The sequence below is a fragment of the Mirounga angustirostris genome, unplaced genomic scaffold (assembly GCF_029215605.1).
Source record: "Mirounga angustirostris isolate CCGP_5_RB_7025 unplaced genomic scaffold, mMirAng1.0.hap1 SCAF_12, whole genome shotgun sequence".
In the NCBI taxonomy this organism is placed as follows: Eukaryota; Metazoa; Chordata; class Mammalia; order Carnivora; family Phocidae; genus Mirounga; species Mirounga angustirostris.
In genome coordinates this window covers 59,390,304-59,412,536 of record NW_026991720.1, presented here as the reverse complement: position 1 = coordinate 59,412,536, position 22,233 = coordinate 59,390,304, and the positions used below count along the sequence as shown (strand labels likewise).

General features: G+C 34.6%; 1 protein-coding gene across 3 annotated transcripts in view; it reads right to left on the bottom strand.

Moving 5' to 3' along the window:
- DGKB (diacylglycerol kinase beta) overlaps positions 1–22,233 on the bottom strand; it is a 725,959-nt gene that overhangs the window by 468,488 nt on the left and 235,238 nt on the right. For 2 of the 3 annotated variants that reach the window (XM_054505270.2, XM_064575197.1), the window contains 2 exons: positions 9,766–9,798; positions 1,890–2,006 (listed from right to left, as the gene is read on the bottom strand). In XM_054505270.2, coding sequence (XP_054361245.1) covers positions 1,890–2,006; positions 9,766–9,798 — 150 coding nt within the window. The remainder of the gene's footprint in view (positions 1–1,889; positions 2,007–9,765; positions 9,799–22,233) is intronic. The other variant, XM_064575198.1, reaches the window with a different exon arrangement.

Here is a 22,233-nt window from a genome sequence, read left to right as displayed (position 1 = left end):
TTTGAAAGTGGTGAAAATAATGATGACATTCGTCATATGATTATTGAGAGAATTAAGAATATTTATCTCCTATGTTTGAGAGGATTCATTTACTTAATAGACATAAAATACTCTCATGGTGTCTAGCAATACTGTTTAACAAATGTACATGTTTCCCTTTCATATTGAAAAATGTCTAGGGCGCCTGGGTGGCTCAGTTGGTTGAGCGACTGCCTTCGGCTCAGGTCATGATCCTGGAGTCCCTGGATTGAGTCCCGCATCGGGCTCCCTGCTCGGCAGGGAGTCTGCTTCTCCCTCTGACCCTCCCCCCTCTCATGTACTCGCTCTCTCTCATTCTCTCTCTCTCAAATAAATAAATAAAATCTTTAAAAAAAAAAAAAAAAAGAAAAATGTCTAGCCATGTGTGAAATGTACTTGAATTTCAAAATTAATTTTCTTTTCTGATATTTTCACCACTGGAACTCAGAGTGACTAAAGATTTAACTAATCAATATTTGTAACTGAAGTACTAAATTTATCAATGTTTTTTTTCACTAAAAATTTTACAGGACCACTTAAATTTTTTTTGCCATCCTTTTTTTTTTTTTTTGCTATCAAAGTAAATAGACTTCATATCTGAGTCTCTATGAGATTGCTAAACATACAGAGATGACTACAAAAAGTGTAGGTCCTGGTTTATTCTTTTGATAATTAATTTCTAAACTTTCTAACCAGTATAATAATTTTATCATTTAGAATTTTCTTTTTATATTTGAGTTTAATAATTATTTAAAAAATTTCTATTCACAATGTGTTTTATTAGATCAGAACAAATCAGTAATCTGGTTATCAATATTTAAGCAATTATTATTAAATTTTCAATGAGATATTGAAAATAATGAGGAAACATGCATTTAGGCAACTCTATGTGCTCTGAACTCTGCTTCCAAATTAAGGGATATAAAACACATAATCCATCATATCACAGATAAAATAATAAATGAAAAACAAAAATACAAAATTATGTATATTGAAGGCAAGTATGTGATAAAATATATTTTTGTTTGGTAAGTGGTTGGTAAATTTTCCCGGAGAACATGAAACTTGAAGCATACTGATAAAGAAAGGAAATGAAAATCAGAAGAGAGAAATGTATAGGTAAAAAAGCAAAAAACAAAAATGAACTCACAATTTCATTAATGCAGCCAACTTCACTGAATGTTTTTATGTCGGAGTGAGAAACAGAGGCAAATAAATACAATACATACAATCTACAGAATGTCTTATAATGCAGACTGAAAGAAATCTTACTCCCGATGTCAGAGATCCTAGGGATATTAAAGGTTTTTAAAGTACTAAAAACATGATTTTGAGCTATTTGTGTTTACTTAAACTAGAAATATATATGGGCTTTCAATTTTGAATTTAAACTTCAGAAGATATGGATAAATCATAATAAAGCCTTTATTTTATTATTTACTTAGGAACAAAAGTATCCACACACATGAAATTCATTTTATTTTTCCTCAACATTTTTTGCCACCAAAATGACTCTTTCAAATATATAAACAATATATATGAAGAAAGTAAACTTGTAAATAAATAACATGTATGCATATAAAAATGTGTATATTTAGTGATATTTGCAAAACCTTCAGATTGACAAAAGATCTCTTACCAACCTGAGTTCAAATGCAGAGAACATCAGAAGTGATTAATATAACTGGAGTGGTACTCTGTCAATCAAATATAAAACTGACATCTTGATAAAGTAATAAAGATCTTTCCAAAGTCCCCTGCTGAGCTAATCTGCACATTAAATAAATGTGTTGCTAGCTGGACATATGTGTGCAAGAGCACAGAAATTACAAATGTGAAAACTACTCAAATTTGGATTTAAAAAGTCATACCTGTAGGCCTTGCCCATCCACCGTCACAGAGTTGGCTCTTTGTATTTTGTTCTTATCTGTCACTTTGTTTGATTGCTGGGAACCACCTTTTTCCTTTTTCACCGTTGCTTGTCTTTCCTATAAGGAGGAAATCTTTTGTTAAGAATGTTGTTTTACTAAAAAGGCCAACACAAAGAAAACTTTTGTGGCTACAAACTTGGGCCCACATTCCTAATTTGGAGTTCCTACTGAATACTAAGAATGCTGCCGGTTTTTACTGGCTTAGTCCATATGATAGATACCTAATAAAAATACCAGTTAAAGAGACTATGAGAAAGAAAACCAGATGGCATTCCCCCTATGTGCCCAACTAGGACTGTTCTGATTCAGAAGTCTCAAGGACCACTAAAGCGAATCATTTTCATAAGGAATGGTAGAAATAAATAATATAGGGTTACAAAAAATTATTATTGAGCACTAAAAATAATGCTTATAAATACAGGTAATATCGAAAATGCATACATGATGAACTCTTAAGCTGCTACTTATATCCAGGGTAGCATAAAATTTAAAACACACATTCCATCCCAGCTAATTCCTTTGCTCACCATAGTGGAAACATTTCTTGTAGTTGTCCGCTTCCTGTTTCTATTTTCCCCTCCTATCACTCTCTCCGACCCAACCCCAAAGCTTTTTTCACCATTAATCCACCAAATCTGCTCTTCTTAAAATCATCAATGACCTACTCATTGTCACATCTATTGGTCAGCCTTCATCTTTTCCACTTTTTAGCAGCATTTGACAGAATTGACTTCTTCCTCCCTCTTGAACCTTGCCTCGCTGGGCTTCTGAACACATCTTTCTCTTACTTTTAGCTCTCTTCTTACTTGACTAACTGCTTCCTCAGAGGCTCTTCCATTGTTCTTCCTCCAGATTTATGGTCCATAACATTTAACCTCTTCCTTGAACGTCTCAACTTCACTCTCTACACTCACTCCCTAGGTAGCTTCATTAAATCCCAAGGCTCTGAATTTCAACTTCATAAGGAGGACTTCTAAAGTTATAGTTCCCGTTCAGATTTCTCCCTTGAACTTTAACTCCTATATACAAATGCCCTTTCTAGGGGTGCCTGGGTGGCTCAGTTGGTTAAGCGACTGCCTTCGGCTCAGGTCATGATCCTGGAGTCCCAGGATCGAGTCCCGCATCGGACTCCCTGCTCAGCAGGGAGTCTGCTTCTCCCTCTGATCCTCCCCCCTCTCATGCTCTCTCTCTCTGTCTCATTCTCTCTCTCAAATAAATAAATAAAATCTTTAAAAAAAATGCCCTTTCGAGCTTTCCATGAGTGTCTAAAACATACATTGGTCCTAAAATATCCAAAACTTTTTTTTCTTTAATTTCCTGCCTATCCTCCTTGAAAACAAATCCCAAACTGGATGATGACTCACCACTTCCATTATTACATACTTTAGGCCTATTTTCTTCTTTGCCTGGATTATTGTAGCCATCAGCTAATGGGTCAATCTGCTTCCATCTTTGTCTCCCTATAGTAGGTTCTCTATACAACAGCTATACTCATCCTATTTCACTCCACTCTCATTATTCCTTGATCACAAGTATGCTCTTAATTCAGAGCTTTGGCAATCACTCTTCGCTCTGCTGGAAAGCTCTTTTCTGTATATTTGTTGGGCTTGCTCCTCACTTACTTTAGATTTCTGTTCAAATGTCAGGTAGGCTTCTCTATTCCCTTTAGCCTCCTTTTATAAAAACATAAAAAATATATTTATATATACAATTACATATTATCTCTATGTAATATATATAAAATTTATTACAACCTGAAATGTTTTTCATTTAACTAGTTTAATGCTGGTCTTTCCCCACTTTAGTCAAAGCTCCATAAGAGAAAGTGCTTTGTTTGCTTCACTGTTATACATCAGATCCTAAATCAGTGCCTGACAAAAGTAAGGATAAATGAATGGAGAAATAAATGAATCAACATTAAAAAAATTTTAAGTGCCTGAAATATTGTATTGAGAGGGTCATGTCTAGGCTTGGTATGAAAAGTTGTTCTGATCTAATAGCACTATCTTCCATGTGTGCTTAAATACTTGAGTGAATATATTTTCTGGTCCCTATATTTGCTTTATAGAGCATCATTTCACTTTCAGTCATTTTGGAACATATTTTAACTGGACTTAAAAGCAAAGCTCTTTTTTTTTAAGTGGGCTCTACGCCCAGGTGTGGAGCCCAACACCAGGCTTGAACTCACACCCTGAGATATCAGACGTCGGACGCTTAACCAACTGAGCCACCGAGGTGCCCCCCAATAAAGCTCTTTTTAACTATATTAGGACCAAATGGATCAGAAAACTTCTCAGACCAATATAGATGCTAATCAGTATAGTCCATTTACCTTGCAATTTCAGGGTGTACAATCACTGACTATATTTTTGTGTGGTTAAAAATGGATGGTGTAATAGGATTCCTGAAATTCACATTCTTTGGGGAATGATTTACTTTCATATAAGTATAATTTCTGGCAAAAATATTGATTTTTTTAAAGATAGATCATTCTTTCTAAACTTGCAAATTATAATTTTATCCATAGAGAGTTAAGAGTATAATGCATAGAAAGAGTGGATGAGGTTTGGAGTCAGAAAGCCTGAGCTGAATCCCATCTCTGCTACTTAAATATTATGTAATCTTAGAGAACGTAAACTCCTATTTAAAATGGAGTTAGTAATACCTATTTCTCAGAGTTGTGTAAGGTTTAAGAGAAAATACATAAATTCCTAACATTGTTCCTGTATTAGAATATGTGCTCAATAAATGAAAGTTATTATGAATAACAAAGTGTGGCTCTCCCATTAGGGTGCTCATTAGTAGTACAATTATGCGAAGTGTTTATTATATTTCCAAGTGCATGTATATGAAAAAATTACACTTAGTTACACTTAAGTATATGTTTAAATAAGTAGGGCTCAATGTTTACAACTGAAAATCCATAGCTTGCATTAAGAGTTCAAAAATGTAATACTGGTGGAAAGTAAGGGAATAATTTCTTTCTGGATTCTTGCATGCAGGTATATATGACATGGTAACAATACTCTATAAAAATCTACAGTGTAGAAGATATACATTATCTTATGTACCTTATATTCTATCATACCTTATATACCTTGTAGTCTGCCATATAATCCAACAATTGCTATTTGGCATTTAATTTCTAAAATGTTTAGTTTACAAGAATTAAGTATAATTTATGTTGGTTGGTCACATTGGAACTGGGTATTTATGACCAAACTATTTATATTTGTAGTGTTGGAAGTTTAAGACATGTTAAGTGTATGTCTGTAAAGAGCTACCACATCATCTATGAACATGATTTTATTCTTAGCTATGCTCATAGCTAGGGGAATTCCTTTGCTGATAAGAATCTCCAGCTAGCAGAAAGCAGTTGATTAAGTAGCTTCAGGTCTCTTCAGGGAGTCACCTTTCTGAGTAAATTGGAGTCGAAACAAATGCTTTATAGAAGCCTTTGTAAAATATAAAAACAAAATTTTAAATCCTAAATTGAATGTTCAACTAAGGCATTATTTTTGAAATCTAAAATTATAAGAAAGAGGTATATAACAAGTTAACAGAAAAATCTTCGGTCTATCCTGAAGTTGTCAGAAAGCTTCATGAAGAGCTCACCGATCTGATTTTGCATTGTTATTAAGGATAAAATTGCTCTCTGGTAACAGGTGGCAATGCTCACCATGTCACCTTCCGGTTTTTTGTTCTTTTAAGTGTTTGGGCTTTAAACCACAAAATAAATGTGTGAATTTTATTATATAATTTAGGTAATACTAAAATAGTAAACATTTGTTTAAACACACACGCACACAACAAGAAAACCAAGTGGTTTCTTTTTTTGGGGGGAAATATGCCTACTGGGTAAAATTTGTGGAATTAATCAAGGCTGAAAATTTTAAACAGGAGAAACTCATAAGCATTTAATTTTCCCCAGAGTTTTCTTTTTATTACACTCATTTGTTTTACTTTTATTTCCAAATTGTATAGAAGTCTCTGAGATATTCACTATACTTTATTTAAGCAGCATAAGCTCACAGTAGGATAGTTGGATACCTTTTCCTATTTCCACTGAGAAAATCTTTACTTCTTTCCTATTTTACATGAGGGACAGGAAGGGGGGAGCAATTGCACCCCTGAAAGATCTGCTGGCCACAAAAATTTCACTAGCCTGTTTTGGGGGTTAATTAATTCTGAATGGCAGAACTCTATTATGGTATTTAAGAGACTTACTCCCGGGGTTGAAATTATTGAAAAGTTTCAGGAAGAGATCACCAACCTGATTTTGCATCGTTGTTAAGGATCAAATTGCTCTCTGGTAACAGGGGCAGTGTTCACCACCCCACCTTCTGCTTTTTCTTTTCTTTTTTTTTTTTTTTTAAGTTTTTGGGCTCTAAATCACAGAATAAAGTACCTTATTATAATTAAGGCAAATTTTGTTCTGCCAGAAAAATTATCCCAGATATAAAAAAAGTTGGAAAATTATTTCTTTAATCAATAGAAATTATTCAAACACTGAAAAGAACTACTCTAACCACAAAAAATAATATAGAAAACATAACTGAATTATAAAATATTATTTCAGCATTTTCAAATATCAACCATTTGTGTTTGCTATGCAGACATTTTAAATATAGAATTTAATGTTTTGTGATCCTTAGAGTCTATCAGTAGCACAACAGATCTTAACTGGGGAATAATACATTGTAATAGAATTCCAAAAGAATAATCACCATAATTAACAAAGAAGAAAAGCCGAAAAGACCATTCATAGAAAAGAGAAAGATGAAATAAATGACATAAAAAGACCTCACTTTAAATATGTGTTCTAAAAAAAAAATTTTTTTTTATATCATGCTGATTCTCAGAGGTAGAGTATTTGTGCATTGCTGAAAACTGCTTTCACAAAAGGGATGTGTACCACAATATCTCTGCCTGCTGTTATCGATCACTCACAAACTACCAGCAGCAAGTGATGATTACCTCAAGCACAGGGTTTTCTCCTTTTTGTCCAATCTCAGCATGAGAGACAGGCAGGCAGCAGCCAAGCACCTTGATTGGTACAAAGCCACAAAAAGGGTGGGGAGGGGGTGCATCGCTGCCACCGCGTCCTTCACTTGAGTCCTGGAACTCGCTTTATCTGCTACAGCCCCACTCACCTGGATGGAGACTTAGCCTTTTCTGCCACTGAAGCTAGGCCACAAGAATTTCCCAGAAACTCTAGAATTTGAACCTGGGGCAACACTTGGATATTCCCAGTATAAAAGATCTCACCGAAGCAGAACTGTCCCCAAATTCATTGCTGCTTATAAGGGTTACGGGCTCTAAGAAGGCAAGGCTGACAGCTGCAAAGCTGCACTTTTAATTGTTGTGACCTTATTGTGAAATTGGAGTAGTTTCCTGCCGAGAGAAACTAATTCCTTTGGAAAATGGCAAAGACTCTAAGTCTGCTAGGAATCCTTGGAAGTTGCAGCAAAATTTATTATTGCTGCATAGCAAAGTACTCTTGATTTAAAAAAAATAATTTATACAGTTTTAAACATAAATATAATTGATATAAAGATTTTCATTCCTTTTTTTAATTTAGTTAAGTAAGGGCTTACTAAAAACAAAAACTACTTTAGTAGGGCAAAGGCATAAATATGGGCTTGGAGGCCAAATCCCAGCTTTGTCTCTTTTTTTTTTTCTTTTTTTTTTTCTTATGTTAATTCAGCTTTGTCTCTTACTTGCTGTGCAAACTTGGGCAAGTTATTTACTATCTCTAAGCCACCAATTAATTCATCTATAAAACGAGAAGATTTGTGTGATGATAAATTGAGAAAATGTAAATAAAGGTACTGGCATAAAATAGGCACTTAGTAAATGGCAGTGATTTTTAAAATATAAAATAGGTATATTGTTATATGTTATCATTAAGTTATCATGCATATGCTGCTTAGATCATAGGAGTTAAAGTTGGGTGTTTGAAAGAAGTTCATTTACTTTGTAGTACTTTATGTGTCCATTCAATCACCATAACTGGGAATGAGTGGTGTAATGATCCAGGTGGGGTCTTTTGGGGCAGATGGGAAGCAAAAAATTAGAATGACAGCTAGTCTCAAGTACCTGGAAGTGCTACTCCCCAACTAAACCTGGAGGTACAGTTTGCAACTTGATCCCCAAGTCCTGGTTTTCACACATCACACATGCTGTGAATATTTTCTCTTAGGATAATTTCATACCAGGTATAAACCACTTACAAGATTTCTGTTCAAGAAATCCTGATTGGAAGAAATGAAATTTAGGAATGAGAAGGACCTTGTCAAAATCTTTTACTTTGGGCTGTTTACCTGTATTATGGTAGTGACTTTCTAAAAGTATGTGTGTGCATACATACCTCAGAGGATGGTGAAAAGTTAATATAAGATGGTGAAAAGATAATATAAATCAATATAACACGCCAGAAAAAAAAAATTAGTGTAGGAAGTTACTTTACAGAAGAAGAATTTTTTTTTTTTTTTTTTTACAAATGAGAAAAGCATATTATGAAAACTACAATTTTGGTCTATTTATTCTATCTATATATGATATAGATTATACAGTTGAATATGGGACACCTATGGAGAGTAACAAGTCTAAAGAGAAAAACTTTAAATCTCAAATACAGTGCCTATATTCACTTGATGCGCTATGATAGGGGCAAAAATAAACTCAAACCCCTGAATATACAAAATTGATTATCTTACACTTAAATAATTAAACTAAGTGATACACTTTCCAAGTACTTTTGTTGCTTAAGTGTGTAATTCAACATTTTTATTTTTATAATAACTATGATAATGGTATCAATGGACTTAAAGCATACAAAAATAGTTTAATATTTCTCTTAGATTAGAAGCATTATTTTTCAAGCATATCTCCAGTATATTTTTAAGTATATCTCTGATTACAAAATGAATTTTTTAAGTTTCATGAGGCAGTCTACACTGACTCAAAAACTTTAGGGGGCAGGGGAGAAAGTTTAATACTTTTTCGTGCAATTATATGTGTTCCTCTAAATAAATTCACAGTCTTATATAGTATTCATATATTATAAATAATACCTCTCCTAAGCAAGCAGATTCAAATTATAGTTTTAAGGGAAACAATACCATTTGAGCATATCTTTTAAAGATAAAAACAATCAAATAGGATAGGGTCACAGAAAAATGTGGAGGCTTTGCTTTGTAAATGCAAAGGTAATGCTAACACTTTACTAAAAATAAATGATGTGGCAATGCCTACATTTATTTTCAAAATAAAAGTCATTTATTCTGTCACTACATTTTATTCCAATGACTTTCTATATAATGGTATATGCTAAGTGATAAATGCAGAAGTACTCTTTTTAAAGTGACAGACATTTCAAAGTGAACAAGAGTTTCCCAACCTACTAGCATTGAAAACTATATTTTAATGGTACAGGGGATTGAACTATTTGGGTTTTCTGTAAGGTATTTACATTTTAACTTGACACATAGGAATGATGCTATTCTTATACACAGGACAAAACTCTTTGCAAAGTAACTTTCATTATTCTCTGTAAACTTTGTTTTACATAACTTTTTGCTTTCCTAATGTTTGTCACAAATGGAGACTGGAACAGTTTCAAGTCTATCCCATCATGAAAATATCAAGGTCCCCAATTCCAAATATCATTATATGAGACAAAATAAACCATAAAACTGATATTAGTAGGTCACTGATATAGCCACAAATGTTCTTTCTAACAACATGAGATGTATAATGACCTATAATTCCAAGTGTGAAGTTTTTTGCTTTGTTTTTTTTTTTGCTTACGCACCTCAGGGACTGAAACTCCTGAAGTGGGCAGAGTCTGCTGAAAAAGAGAAGTTCATATTAAAGCTGAAAAAAACAAAAGTCAAACTGAAAACAAATGCCAAAAGTTCTTATATCACTACTCTCCTGTGAAATAAGTGAATAAATATAAAATGCATTTCCTTGTCAGATTTTTTCTGCTTAAATTCATTAAATACATGAGTAAATATCTTTTCACAAAATAAGGAATGCTCCAATGCAGAGTGGATTAGATTGTGAGTTACTTATCCAAAATGCAATTTCATCACCCAAAGCAGATTGATCAACATCCTTGGCCGGCTTCACAGACCTCTCTGAAACAACACGGATGTATTACATTTATATTTTGCAATAAGAACTCATCTCCAAGTCCCATTATCCTTCATAAACCATTCCTACTAATTTTTTAAGTTGCCCATTTACCCGTCCCAATTTTCCATTTTCCAGTCCAACTCTCATTCCTTCCTAAAAATACTCAGTGTCTTTTTCATGGAGACATAGCTTATGGTGTTGGTTTTATTTTGTGATTTTTCTGGAAATAAGAAAAAATATTCCATTAGTATCAGTAAAAAGTAAAAATATTAAATACATAGAAAAATTTTCCTTGAGAGTAATTAGAAAAAAACAAAAAAGATGACGTTAAATACACTGAAGCTGGTCTTTGTGACAGTGCATTTTCAATTATCCACCACCCCTCCTTTTCTGAGTCACAGTGGGAAGCTTTTTTTCTGGCAAGAAACAGAAAAAAGGTTACCAAATTCCAAAAGTGTACGTCCTATGGGACTCAGAACAAATTTGGAAAATTGTTGACAATCACACGCATAGTACTAGCCAAAGTTTTCCTGTGGTAAGCTGTGTGTGGTGAGGGGAAGTATGAAAGCTGAATGTGAAGCTAGGAGTTCTTAGACATTTGTGTGTCTCTGAAAAGGAGGGAGTGGTCAGCATTTTCGTTTCCTCCCCAGGACTGAGCTACTTGAAGGCAACTCTAAATGGATGTCTAAGATGGGTCTGAACAATCTGAGAACACAGATATCAATTGACTTCCTTATGCAGTATACTGAGATTAATGAAGAAGCAGGCCCCTTCATAGAGACTTATCACAGAGAGGGACCAGAAAGATCCAATGCACCCAAAAGTGGATGAGAAGATTAAATTGTCCAGGAAATGAGAAATTAAAGTGTCCAGGAATGCAACTCCATTTTGAAGATATTTTTATAATATAAGTAAAAAAAAAAATGTTGCAGCTGCAGATTTTTCATCAAAAGAAGTCATCAAGTCTGGGAGGATGAACTCGGGTTAACTATCCCATTAACAGGAGAACCTTACGGAATTGCTCTTTCTAAGATAGATTGAAAACAGATTTAATAGAACTTTCATTGAAAGCTTTCTGATTTTAGTAATATTCTGGACTTTTGAGTCCAAGTCAGTCTACATAACACCTGGGGCAATGGGCAGTGGGAAGAATGTGCTAGCTTCAATCTAGGTCAGCTCAAATTTTTTGTCAGCTTTCCTATTTTTCCTTCTTAGCTCTTAGTTCAAGTTTATATCTCAATAAACATTTTAAGACATGAATGTTGTTCTTCCAACTTTATTATAATATATAAATGTTTCTTCTCCCTCAAATCCAGATCAAATGTCTTATCCTATGATTCCTTATCCTATCTTAGGCCATAAGCCCAGGAAAGTCCCAGAGACTCTCAAGCAACCAACCTAGGATGTCCATCAAGCTGTCTCCACAGCATGAGTCACAGATGCCTTAGACTTTTGGAAGAATCTATGCTCACTGTATACGTCCATTCCAAAGCAGCACAATGGAAAGCCAGTAAAGATTATAGTTGTCAAAATGGTTCAGAGAAACAGCCAAGTGTGATGCAAAAATCTCGAATAGATACTGTCCACCCCACTTCAACCACTAAAAAAAAATCTATAAAAGACATTTTTGACATACTTTTAAGCATTTGAATATAGACAGGATAATGACTGATATTATGGAATTATTGTTAATATTCCTAGGTGTGATAATAGTATGGTAATAGTATAGAAAACTGTCCTTAATCTTAGAAGATACCTGCTGACATATTTAGAGATGTAGTGTTATACTATCTAATTTATTTGCAAAAGGTTGAACGCAATAAAATATATATTTCTGCACATATGATGGCAAAATAATAATGTAGGCTGGGGATATACTGGATTCATGTGGCCTGACGTCACAAAAAGCAAAAACAATGCCAACTAAGATAATAAAAAGCCCTTTTAAAGCATTGTCTCCCAAAAAGAGACTGTAGGATGAAATTAAACCCTGGCTGGCACTTTGCTACCACCTGTGTGGAGAACTGGTAATATACAGATATTTAGGTATATGGGCTTCTTCCTTCTTAAGGTAGTAGGGGTACAGATCATCTACTGAGAGTGAGGAATGTTGGCAGAGAGATAGTGATATGAAGAAAGCAAGGAAATAGTAGAGAGTTTGCCATCCTCTCTGAGAACAGGAAAGCAGTTGACAAAGAATGAGTAACAGAATCAAGCAAAATTCAGAGCGAGTGGGGCTAGAAGTCATAAATATGTAAGAAAGCCACCAGCTCAGAGAATTTTCTCCAGCAACACTCAGACGTCTGAGAGCTACACTAAAAATTCACTCCAAGAATAGGAGTGATGAAACAATGTATATATATAAGCTCACTTATAATCAAGATGTGTAGGCAAAGAGTATATATTAAATTAACATGCCCATCAGTGGCTTACTCTCGAGTTGTGATAAGAAAACTATGGTATCTGGGTAAAAGATAAACAAGCAACTCATTAGAAAACAAATTCAGATATTTTATTACTTCAACTATACTCTTCTGTATATGATTTTTAAATATCAAGGATGAGTAGAGTAAATGTTTTAGTTTTTTGAAAATTATCATGAGTGTATAATTCTAAATGTAATATATTTTTAATCAGAATTAATACAGGAACTGTATATTTGTATTTAATCAAATGTGAGGTGTGACTACAGAGGAATGTGATTGATTTTATTTAATCAGTATCATTTTAATATTAAATAGAATACACAGTACAGATAATTAGTTTAAAAGATGCATTTGTCTTCAGGGCACTTATTAAGTTCAACCTAATACCAAAGAATTTTTAAAAATCCTATTACTCTAAAGTATTGAGATATCTCTTGTCTTTGTAGTTTCTAACATGTAATCATTTTAAATTGACAATTTAATCCAAATTGTCACAGGGCAAAGAAAAATCTTTTGTGGAGAGATTGTTGGGAGGTTTGAGTTAAAAATATAAGAGCATAGTACTCACATTAAAAGGGTCATTAGTTATTTTAAGACTAAAGTAAAATTGACAGAATTATATGCTATACCTATATAGGAATGTTTGTTTTTTGAAAAATTGCTTTTATACTTATTGTCTCATTGAATCCTCCTTCTAAGCCGAGATATTCCACTTCTCAGACTGAAAAACTGAAAATCAGAAAGATCAGACAACCAGCCTAAGAAAATAAAGTTAATGATGATATCCAAATATAATACTTCCCTGTCCCGGGCTCCTTTTACTCAAACAACAAGTTCAATAAGAATTTCTTTTCTAACTTTCTTTCTAGCCATGTCTCTATTTTTTAAGTGATTTGAAAATCAAATTATTTTAAGACAATGAACACTGGGAAGTATTTAGAGACCACAATATGCATCTGTTCTGCCTGAAAGAAGGGGCTTGAATATCAATATGGAGTAATTTAACACAGTAACTACTAGGACAGAGGTAAACTGAAGTGGCCAAATAAAACTATTCTAAATAGCTGCTTTCCTTATATGCAATTGGATATCTCTGGCATCAAAAAAGAAGTGAGAAGGGCGCCTGGGTGGCTCAGTTGGTTAAGCGACTGCCTTCAGCTCGGGTCATGATCCTGGAGTCCTGGGATCGAGTCCCGCATCGGGCTCCCTGCTCAGCAGGGAGTCTGCTTCTCCCTCTGACCCTCCTCCCTCTCATGCTCTCTGTCTCTCATTCTCTCTCTCTCAAATAAATAAAAATAAAATCTTTAAAAAAAAAAGTGAGAGAAAGAAAAGTGAGTTTGGGAAAAGAACAATTGTCTTCCTAAAATTGTACCTGTCAGCCTGAAAGGGAGAAGGTGTTCTCTCACACTTGATGATAAAATGTATTAAGGCCATCCCTACCCTATAGAAAGTAAACACATTTGATTTAGGTGAATTTTACTGTCACATTCCAGATTCATAATTTATTTAACCTTTTATGATTTTTCAGGTCCTTAAGTGTATACACCACACATTTGAACACAATACAAACTTTATTTTATTTTTTAAGGATTTTATTTAGTCATTTGAGAGATAGGGACAGAGAGAGAGAGAGCACAAGCAGGAGGAGAGGCAGAGGGAGAAGTAGACTCCCGGCTGAGCTTGAGCCCGACGTGGGGCTTGATCCCAGGACCTGGAGAGCATGATCCTAGCCAAAGGCAGAGCTTAACCATCTGAGCCACCCAGGCGCCCCACAAAACAAACTTTTAAAAGGAAGTGAGACTGGGGGCGCCTGGGTGGCTCAGTCGTTAAGCGTCTGCCTTCAGCTCAGGTCATGGTCCCAGCGTCCTGGGATAGAGCCCTGCATTGGGCTCCCTGCTCTGCAGGGAGCCTGCTTCTCCCTCTCCCACTCCTCCTGCTTGTGTTCCCTCTCTCGCTGTGTCTCTCTGTGTCAAATAAATAAATAAAAAATCTTTAAAAAAAAAGGAAGTGAGACTAGAATAATTTTTATGCTACAAATAATTTTTATAACCAATCATTATTTCAATGTATGGCGAGTCTTTCAATTAGAAGGATCATTATTTTTTTTTCAATAGCACCTTGACATACCTAATTAAAATGTAAATACCAAAAATAAAATATTTTAGAAGAACACATATGGGATGCCTAGGTGGCTCAGTCAGTTAAGCATCTGCCTTAGGCTATGGTCATGATCCCAGGGTCCTGGGATCGAGCCCCACATTGGGCTCCCTGCTTGGCGGGAAGCCTGCTTCTCCCTCTTCCATTCCCCCTGCTTGTGTTCCCTCTCTCTCTCTGACAAATAAATAAATTAAATCTTTAAAAAAAGGAAGATACACATATTATAATCTTAATTCAGGGTCCCTTGACTAACCACTTCTCACTTGAGCCAAATTTTTAAGCCTGCACCAAATAAATTTAATGGTAAGAATATTTTTAATTGAGATCATTTCATTACCCTTATAATTTTAATTGCTCACAAGAATGTCTATTCTTATTCTTGTAAATGTGATTGTTTACACATATTTGCAGAGTTTAGTTCAGAAGATTTTGCACAGAAGGGATTGTGAGGCTTCCTCCTTAATTGCTTCCCCAGTATGCATGCATGTTTGTGTTTAGAAATGGAAGCACCCTGAGCCTTCAGGGAAAGTACACCTAGTGCAATGGATATTTGGAAAATTAAGGGGCACCAAATGTTTTCACTAAAAATGTTAAAAATATATCTTTATAGAGATATCCAAGTTTCAAAGATAGCTTTCTACATATAAAAGCGATCAGCAAACAACTAAATCCTTTCTAATGTTATTTTTATTGTTATTGTCTTGCTTACTTGACTAGCTATTGAAATAAAACCATTAGAAATGTTATCCTACTTGGTTAGGTCTCATAAAATCATCAGAAGTCCATATGGTGAAGAAGGGTTCTTCAATTTCTTTTTAGCTCTGATCCATAGTAACAATACGTGTATATTTATATACTTGTAAAATAATTTCACAAAGACTACCTACCTTGGATGCCCCCCTCTCTGATATATTCTATTCTTTTCTCTCTTCACTTCTATTCTCCTCTACCTTGGTAATGGCTACTTTTTCCATTCCTTTCTGAAATGCTGATCTAGATCCCCTAAATGAATTCGTGCCTCACCAACTGTTGGGGAATGCAGCATGAACACCAAAAATGGGTTTAGAACATGGAATTTGGGTAGGGCATGTATTGCTTGTGCCACCTGCAAGTTGTGTGACTTCAGGTAAATTTCTTCAATCTCTCTATGCTTCACTTTCCTCACATGTCCCGTGGCATGATAATGATAGCTACCTTCCTGATTAAAAGGGTGTCTAACAAATTTAAGTTTCCAATCAATGGTAACTATTTTATTAACTTTAGAACATAAATGATTCCCCTCATTTCCACTGCCTGCCTAGAGCTCAGCAAAAAAAGGACTTAATCACACTTTCTTCATCTGAAACTATGTTTGTTGCTCATGAATATATGGAACCAAAAGATTTATTTATTTATTTTTAAATGAAATGTATATGTTAGAGCTGTTACAGGAGAGAGAAAGAAGGAAAGATGCAGGAGAGGAGAGAAGAGACCTAAGAGAGAAAACAATGCAGAAAAAGAGAGTGGAGACAAGAGAGGCTAAGAAAAAGAAAAGACAAAAAAGTCTTCCTTGCTATACTCCTTAATCCCCAAATGGACCGTGGGCATTTGACACCTACCATTTTGGAGAAGAATGTCCTTTCATTCAAAGAAAACAATGACATTGAGTAAGGAAGGATGGGAGCTGGTATCTAGACATGGCTTTAGTGCTGTTGTTGTTGTTGTTGTTTTTTAAGATTTATTTTAGAGACAGAGAGAGTACAAGAGCACATGAGTGGAGGGGAGAGGCAGAGGGAGAGGGAAAGAATACTCAAGCAGACTTCCTGCTGAGTGCAAAGCCTGACTCAGGACTTGATCCCAGGACCCTGAGATCATGACCTGAGCTGAAATAAAGAGTTGGACACTTAAGCAACTGAGTCACCCAGGTGCCCCATGGCTTTAGCTTTTCTTTGAAGTATTGCAAAATCCTTAAGCATCAGATTCAACCATCTTCAAAATACATTTCAAGATGAAATGCACATGTCTTATTGATTATTTATTTGTGTCAGATAATTCTTTAGAACTCTTACTTACGTAAAGATAATTAACACACCTATTTATGAGTACGTATGTATGTGTATGATTCTGTTTGTGATGCTTGGGACAGGGATCTGAGTGCAGGTGGTGGTTTTAAATAAAAAAATCACCCTTAAAAAACCACATCTAATATAATAGGTTAATATCTATTGAATTTTATGTGAATAAAATTAATCAATAATACTTCCTGATATGACTATTCTTTTTCTCAACATGATCTCATTCTCAAAATGTATCATGGTGGCTTTCTAAAATACAGAAAAATCACTGTAGGTAGTGAAAGAATATTGATAATAATATTTAGAATTAAAGCATTAGGCTGATAACTTTTCCTTTGCATTAATCTTGGAAAAGACCTCGAATTAAAAAACAAATAAGTTATAATGAAATTTGTTCTTATCCTTTGCCCCTCTAAATATCCACTGATCTCACACCAAAGCATTTTCTAACCAGGTTAAAGTCCAATTCTGCACTCACATTAGGCTAAGATTCAATTGAGTTAAAATTTTACACTGACTGCCAGTCAACCTTATCATGAACTTTCATTATGTGCATGTAATTAATTGGGTCCAACGAACAATATCAGTACTGAGTTATAGACTCTTTTCCCCCGACCATATAATTAGAATATAATTACCCACAGGATATCAGAATGATGCAAAACCTTTCCTCTAAATGCGCCCTCATTAGGAAACAAGTCTCAATGTACATTTATTCAATCAGTGTGAATTAATTAAAATGTTACTGAAATAAAAGAGGGCAGCAATAAAGAGTATCTGACATCTATTAAGAGACTATCACTTGAGATCTGCATGCACAGTTTATATTTAAACCCATTTAGCTCAAGTAGGAACTTGGCCGTGTAATGTTATATACATCCAGTATACTAGGAAATCTGAGTAAATGAATCAGCATGTGTTACTGTTCTTGACAAGAACATAATACGCAATGCACACAAAATCTTAAAGGGCCTGAGCAGGATTCTAGAAGCCCCTTTATTCCCTGAGGAGTCCATAAAGATGTTATCATTACATAGTGGTGGACAGAAATCATGTTTAACTCCAAGTATCCAGGAAAATAGTTGTTCATCCCACACTTTTCTACTACAAATCTGGCATGTTTGTTTTGACATGGCTTAGGAGATAATGGTCAGAAAACCCTAGACTTAGCAAAGAACTAATTATTATTTTTTTAATAAAGAAAATAACCTCCGTTACTTAAGCCAGCTCAAGGTATTTCAATAGCATATTTTCCTTAAGCAGAACATTCATATCCACCTAAGACTATAATCTTTTTAAGAGGATGCATAATATAAAATACTCAGATTATATAAAACATGTAAAAAACAGTAAACGCATAAAGAAACCAAAGGGCGTATGCTGCTGATTCATGTAAAAACGTTCTTCTTCAAAGCTATTTATCTTGGTTTCTCTAGTACCTGGCATACTGTCACATACAATAAAAGATTACTGAATAAACTAACAAATAAACAACCCTAATACAAAGGAATACTCACCAATATTCAAGAACAGTATCAGAAACAGTAGCAAAAATTTTAAAAAGCTACATGCAACACAAGCTTTCTATGCTATCACATAATTCCTCAGACAGTTTTAGCTTTAGAAATAGGTTTTGTAAAACTTAGTTCTGATAATCAGTATTTGGCATTCATTCTTACATATAAACAAGTGCCACTTTAAAATGGAAATACTGATGAGCACTAAGATAAACAAGGCTATTTACAAATTGCTACTTTTCATATGCTCTTTAGGAACAAACTCTAATCAGTTCTTATTATTACTTTTTAAAAAAATATATTAATTCCATAAGATCATACGTATTTTTAAATGTTCTGAATGCATGTTATATTTATAAAACAGTCTAATGTTCTACTCAGATATTAGACTAGTTTTGGGAGAGACCAACATAGAAATAATGAACTCACTCTAAGTAAAAAGGAGATTGTCTCACACAGGCCTGCTTTATTTTTAACATAAAATTTTCTGTAGAATTTCAGTGACAAAGACATGCTGCTGCTATAATTTCTTGCTGAAAATGCTGTTATTTGAGTAACATTGAGTAATCACCACATTAAAAAAAAACTACTAATAGAATAGGAACAATTTTTAAGTTCCATTTAGTAGTAAACATCAATTTTCATTTTCTGAGCTAGACTAAGAATGAATATTTATGATTTTTTACATGGACTACTGTATTGCTTAAACCGTATTTTTAAAAATCAGATTTTAAATATAATTTGACATCCAGAGAAAAATGTCTTGATTCTCCTCAGAATTCTGAAATGTTCCCTTTAAGCTCTCTACCTGCAATGCCATTTTATTTTAAATATTAGGCATTTCACAGTACCATCTATTGGATATTTTATATAAGTACAATAACATAACAATCACAAGTTTTCTGAAATTTAGTAATAATTATAAAATACTTCAAGTGCCACTCCAGAAACTAAACACAATGCTCATTAGACATCCACTAATATTACCTCATCTTCACATATTTAAACTCAATTTTATTAGCTTGTAACAGTAAGATTTAATTACCATGTGTTATGAATGATTTTTAAAAATAAGCCTCCATGCCACATACCCATTTTAATTTGTTATTGGATATTTATGTCACTGTCTGATGTATTTTCTTCCTGACTCAAGAGAAAGTGATAACTGATGGGGATAAAAAGAGACAACTGATTGTGATTCATTAATTCAGTCAATATTTGTTGAACATCTAATATTTGTCACAATGAATTAGGTGCTAAAGATAAAGAGGTCTACCCTTTCATGCGAGCAATGAGAGTGATGGCAGAGGGGTCAGTGAGCACAGGGAAAAGCTTCACAAGAAACAATTTAAGTTCAGTTCCTGATGTGACCTTGAGGCCTCTGTGGGACATCCAAGAGGAAAGCCACAAGGTGAAGCTGAGTATTTGGATCTTGAGGGGTCAGAGGGAACAAGCTTACACAGATGTATTCAAAAGTGGTAGTTGGAGTCATGGAATTGGATGAGATAATCTACAGCGAGCATAATGACGTAAGTATATAGTTAAAAATGGAAACATATTTAAGAATAGAAGGAGGACCAGGAATTTAGAAATATGAATCGAGTGTGGCTAGAGAGGTAGCATAAAACCAAGTAGAAATGTGTGAGGTGAGTGCCACAGTTTGAGAACAGAGCACTTAAAATACTGTCAATACTGCAGGGGATTCAAAAAAGAGGATTCTTGAAAAGGGGGTCTAGTGGCTGTTGTTGGTAGCCCAAAGCAGATCCTTTGTCACCTGGCCAAAATACCTATCCCCCACTGCTACGAGTGTGGACCACTGAGAATTCCCAATTGTCACATTTTCTGAAGAGTTATTCTTTACTCCAGGAGCAGGCTCTCTAGAGAGCAAGCACCTCCTATGCTGGAGGAAGCCACTGCTAATGAATGACTGATAATGGGTTAGAAAAAGCCAGCCCCTTGTCTTAAGTTAAGAACAACTTTATGGTTTGATTTTATGCCAGAACTCCCAGGGTTTAGGCCAACGCTTACACTCTCCCTATAACCCCTTTCTTGCACAAAGCTCCCTTCCTCTCCTGTTTCCTCCCTCCCTTGCAGATGGTTTTATAAAGAAATATTCCTCCCTCTCTAAATCACAAACAGCTAAACCCCCGGTTCATGCTCTGCTCCTTGGGAATCCAACCAAAAAGAATGCCACTGGATTTGGGACAAACAGCAAGAATAGTTTTCTACCCTTTTTATAGTCAGGAATTAGAATACTGTGAGTTAAGGTAGAAGGAGGAGGAAAATTTGACACGGTGAGTGTATCTTCACAGCTGCATATACTTATGGCTACAGTAAGACGCAGACAAGGTCACATCCGTATACAAATATAGAAAAATAGCAGAAAAGAACAGCTATCGCTCTAGTGTGAGTTTAAGGGCAGACACATCACTAAGAGTAGAAACAGAGAAGTTCTAGTGCTGGACTCAAATCATGGTGCTGTCTAGTGCTATCTAGCACAAGATGTTAGGTGACACTTTATCTGAGTGTTTTAATTGGAAATTAGTCAATATATTGGGGGGCAGATGCCATGAAAAGGGAAAAATGGCGAGAAAGAGAAGAAGAAAGTGCTAGAATGAAAGAAACTGGAGGGATACAGGCATTGGTGACTCCAGGATGTTGGAGTAATGGTAACCAAAAGAAGAATTAAAGAATATTTGAGGTTGGGGTGAAATAGGAATAATATTATAGGGAATAGAATGTGGTGTGGTGAGCCGTATTCCTAAAGGATTTGGGTTTCCTTGGGAACGTGAGGCCAAATTGGTTAAAGCTTCTGTGAGTATTAGCAACAGAATTTGAAATGATATATTTTACCATCTAGACTGAAAGGCAAGGAATGAGTATGGCAGCCTCAAAAGAATTAAATAATCTTTATTCTACAGAAAGGAGGGAATATAGGTTGAACTAAGGAAAAAAGACAGAAGAGCGTCAAAAATCACTGCATCGTGCATGAAATTGGTGTACAGACCGAAAGTTCTAAATGAATCAATTCTTGCTCAGGTTTCAAGTTGAAAGTTGAAAACAGACAAGTTATTTTTGATAGTAAAACAGAGAAAAGCATGTATATAAATACTTTATGATGACCACCACTTCATCTGGAATCATTAAAACCACAGGTTACCTTTGCAAGGTGGAATTTATCCTTAAATGTCTAGTGGTGAAGGGATCTGATTTTTATTGCACTCAAAATTTAAGAGTCAGAAGAGAGAAATTATTTAAAGTATTTATTTCTACTGTAATGCAGTTAGTTCTGGATATTTGCCCTGCCCTAACCCCAATCTTCCTTTGGAGGGCATAAGCAGAAATACCAAAACAGAGGTTCACATATTTGGGGACATTTATGCCACACTTTGTGGAAATCGTGTCTCACTGGGTAGAAAAGGTATGATCTCTGACTTGTTTTAATATGTTTTTCTCAATTATTGATGAGTTACGTTTTTAAACTATTTTATAGTTATTTGCATTAATTTTATAAAACAAGGCTTTATTTGTTATAATGCTTGTTTGCCTTGATTTGTGGTTTTGGTCCTTACCATTTTTAAAAGAAATTTTTGATTGGTCAAGTCTGTCAACATTTTCTTTAATGTCTTCCTTTTAGGAAGAAGGTCAAAAGGCAAAAAAAATAAATCTTTTTATAGGTCAAAAATAAACCTTCAATCCATGTTTGATTTATTTTGGAGTAGGTATAAAGTGGAATTTATCTTAATTTACTTTCCCAAATGGCTACACAGTAATCTCAACACAACTGATCCCCACCATCCCTCCAGATTTAATATGCGGCCTTCATCATACACTATATTACTACATATAGTTTACTGTGTTTTAGACTTTCTACCAGGTCCTTATATCTTCTAGAGCCACTATTACGTTATTTTGATCACTGAGATTTTAGTAAGCATAATCTTAAGGTTTGCTAAAAACAGGTTTTCCTGGGGCACCTGGGTGCCTC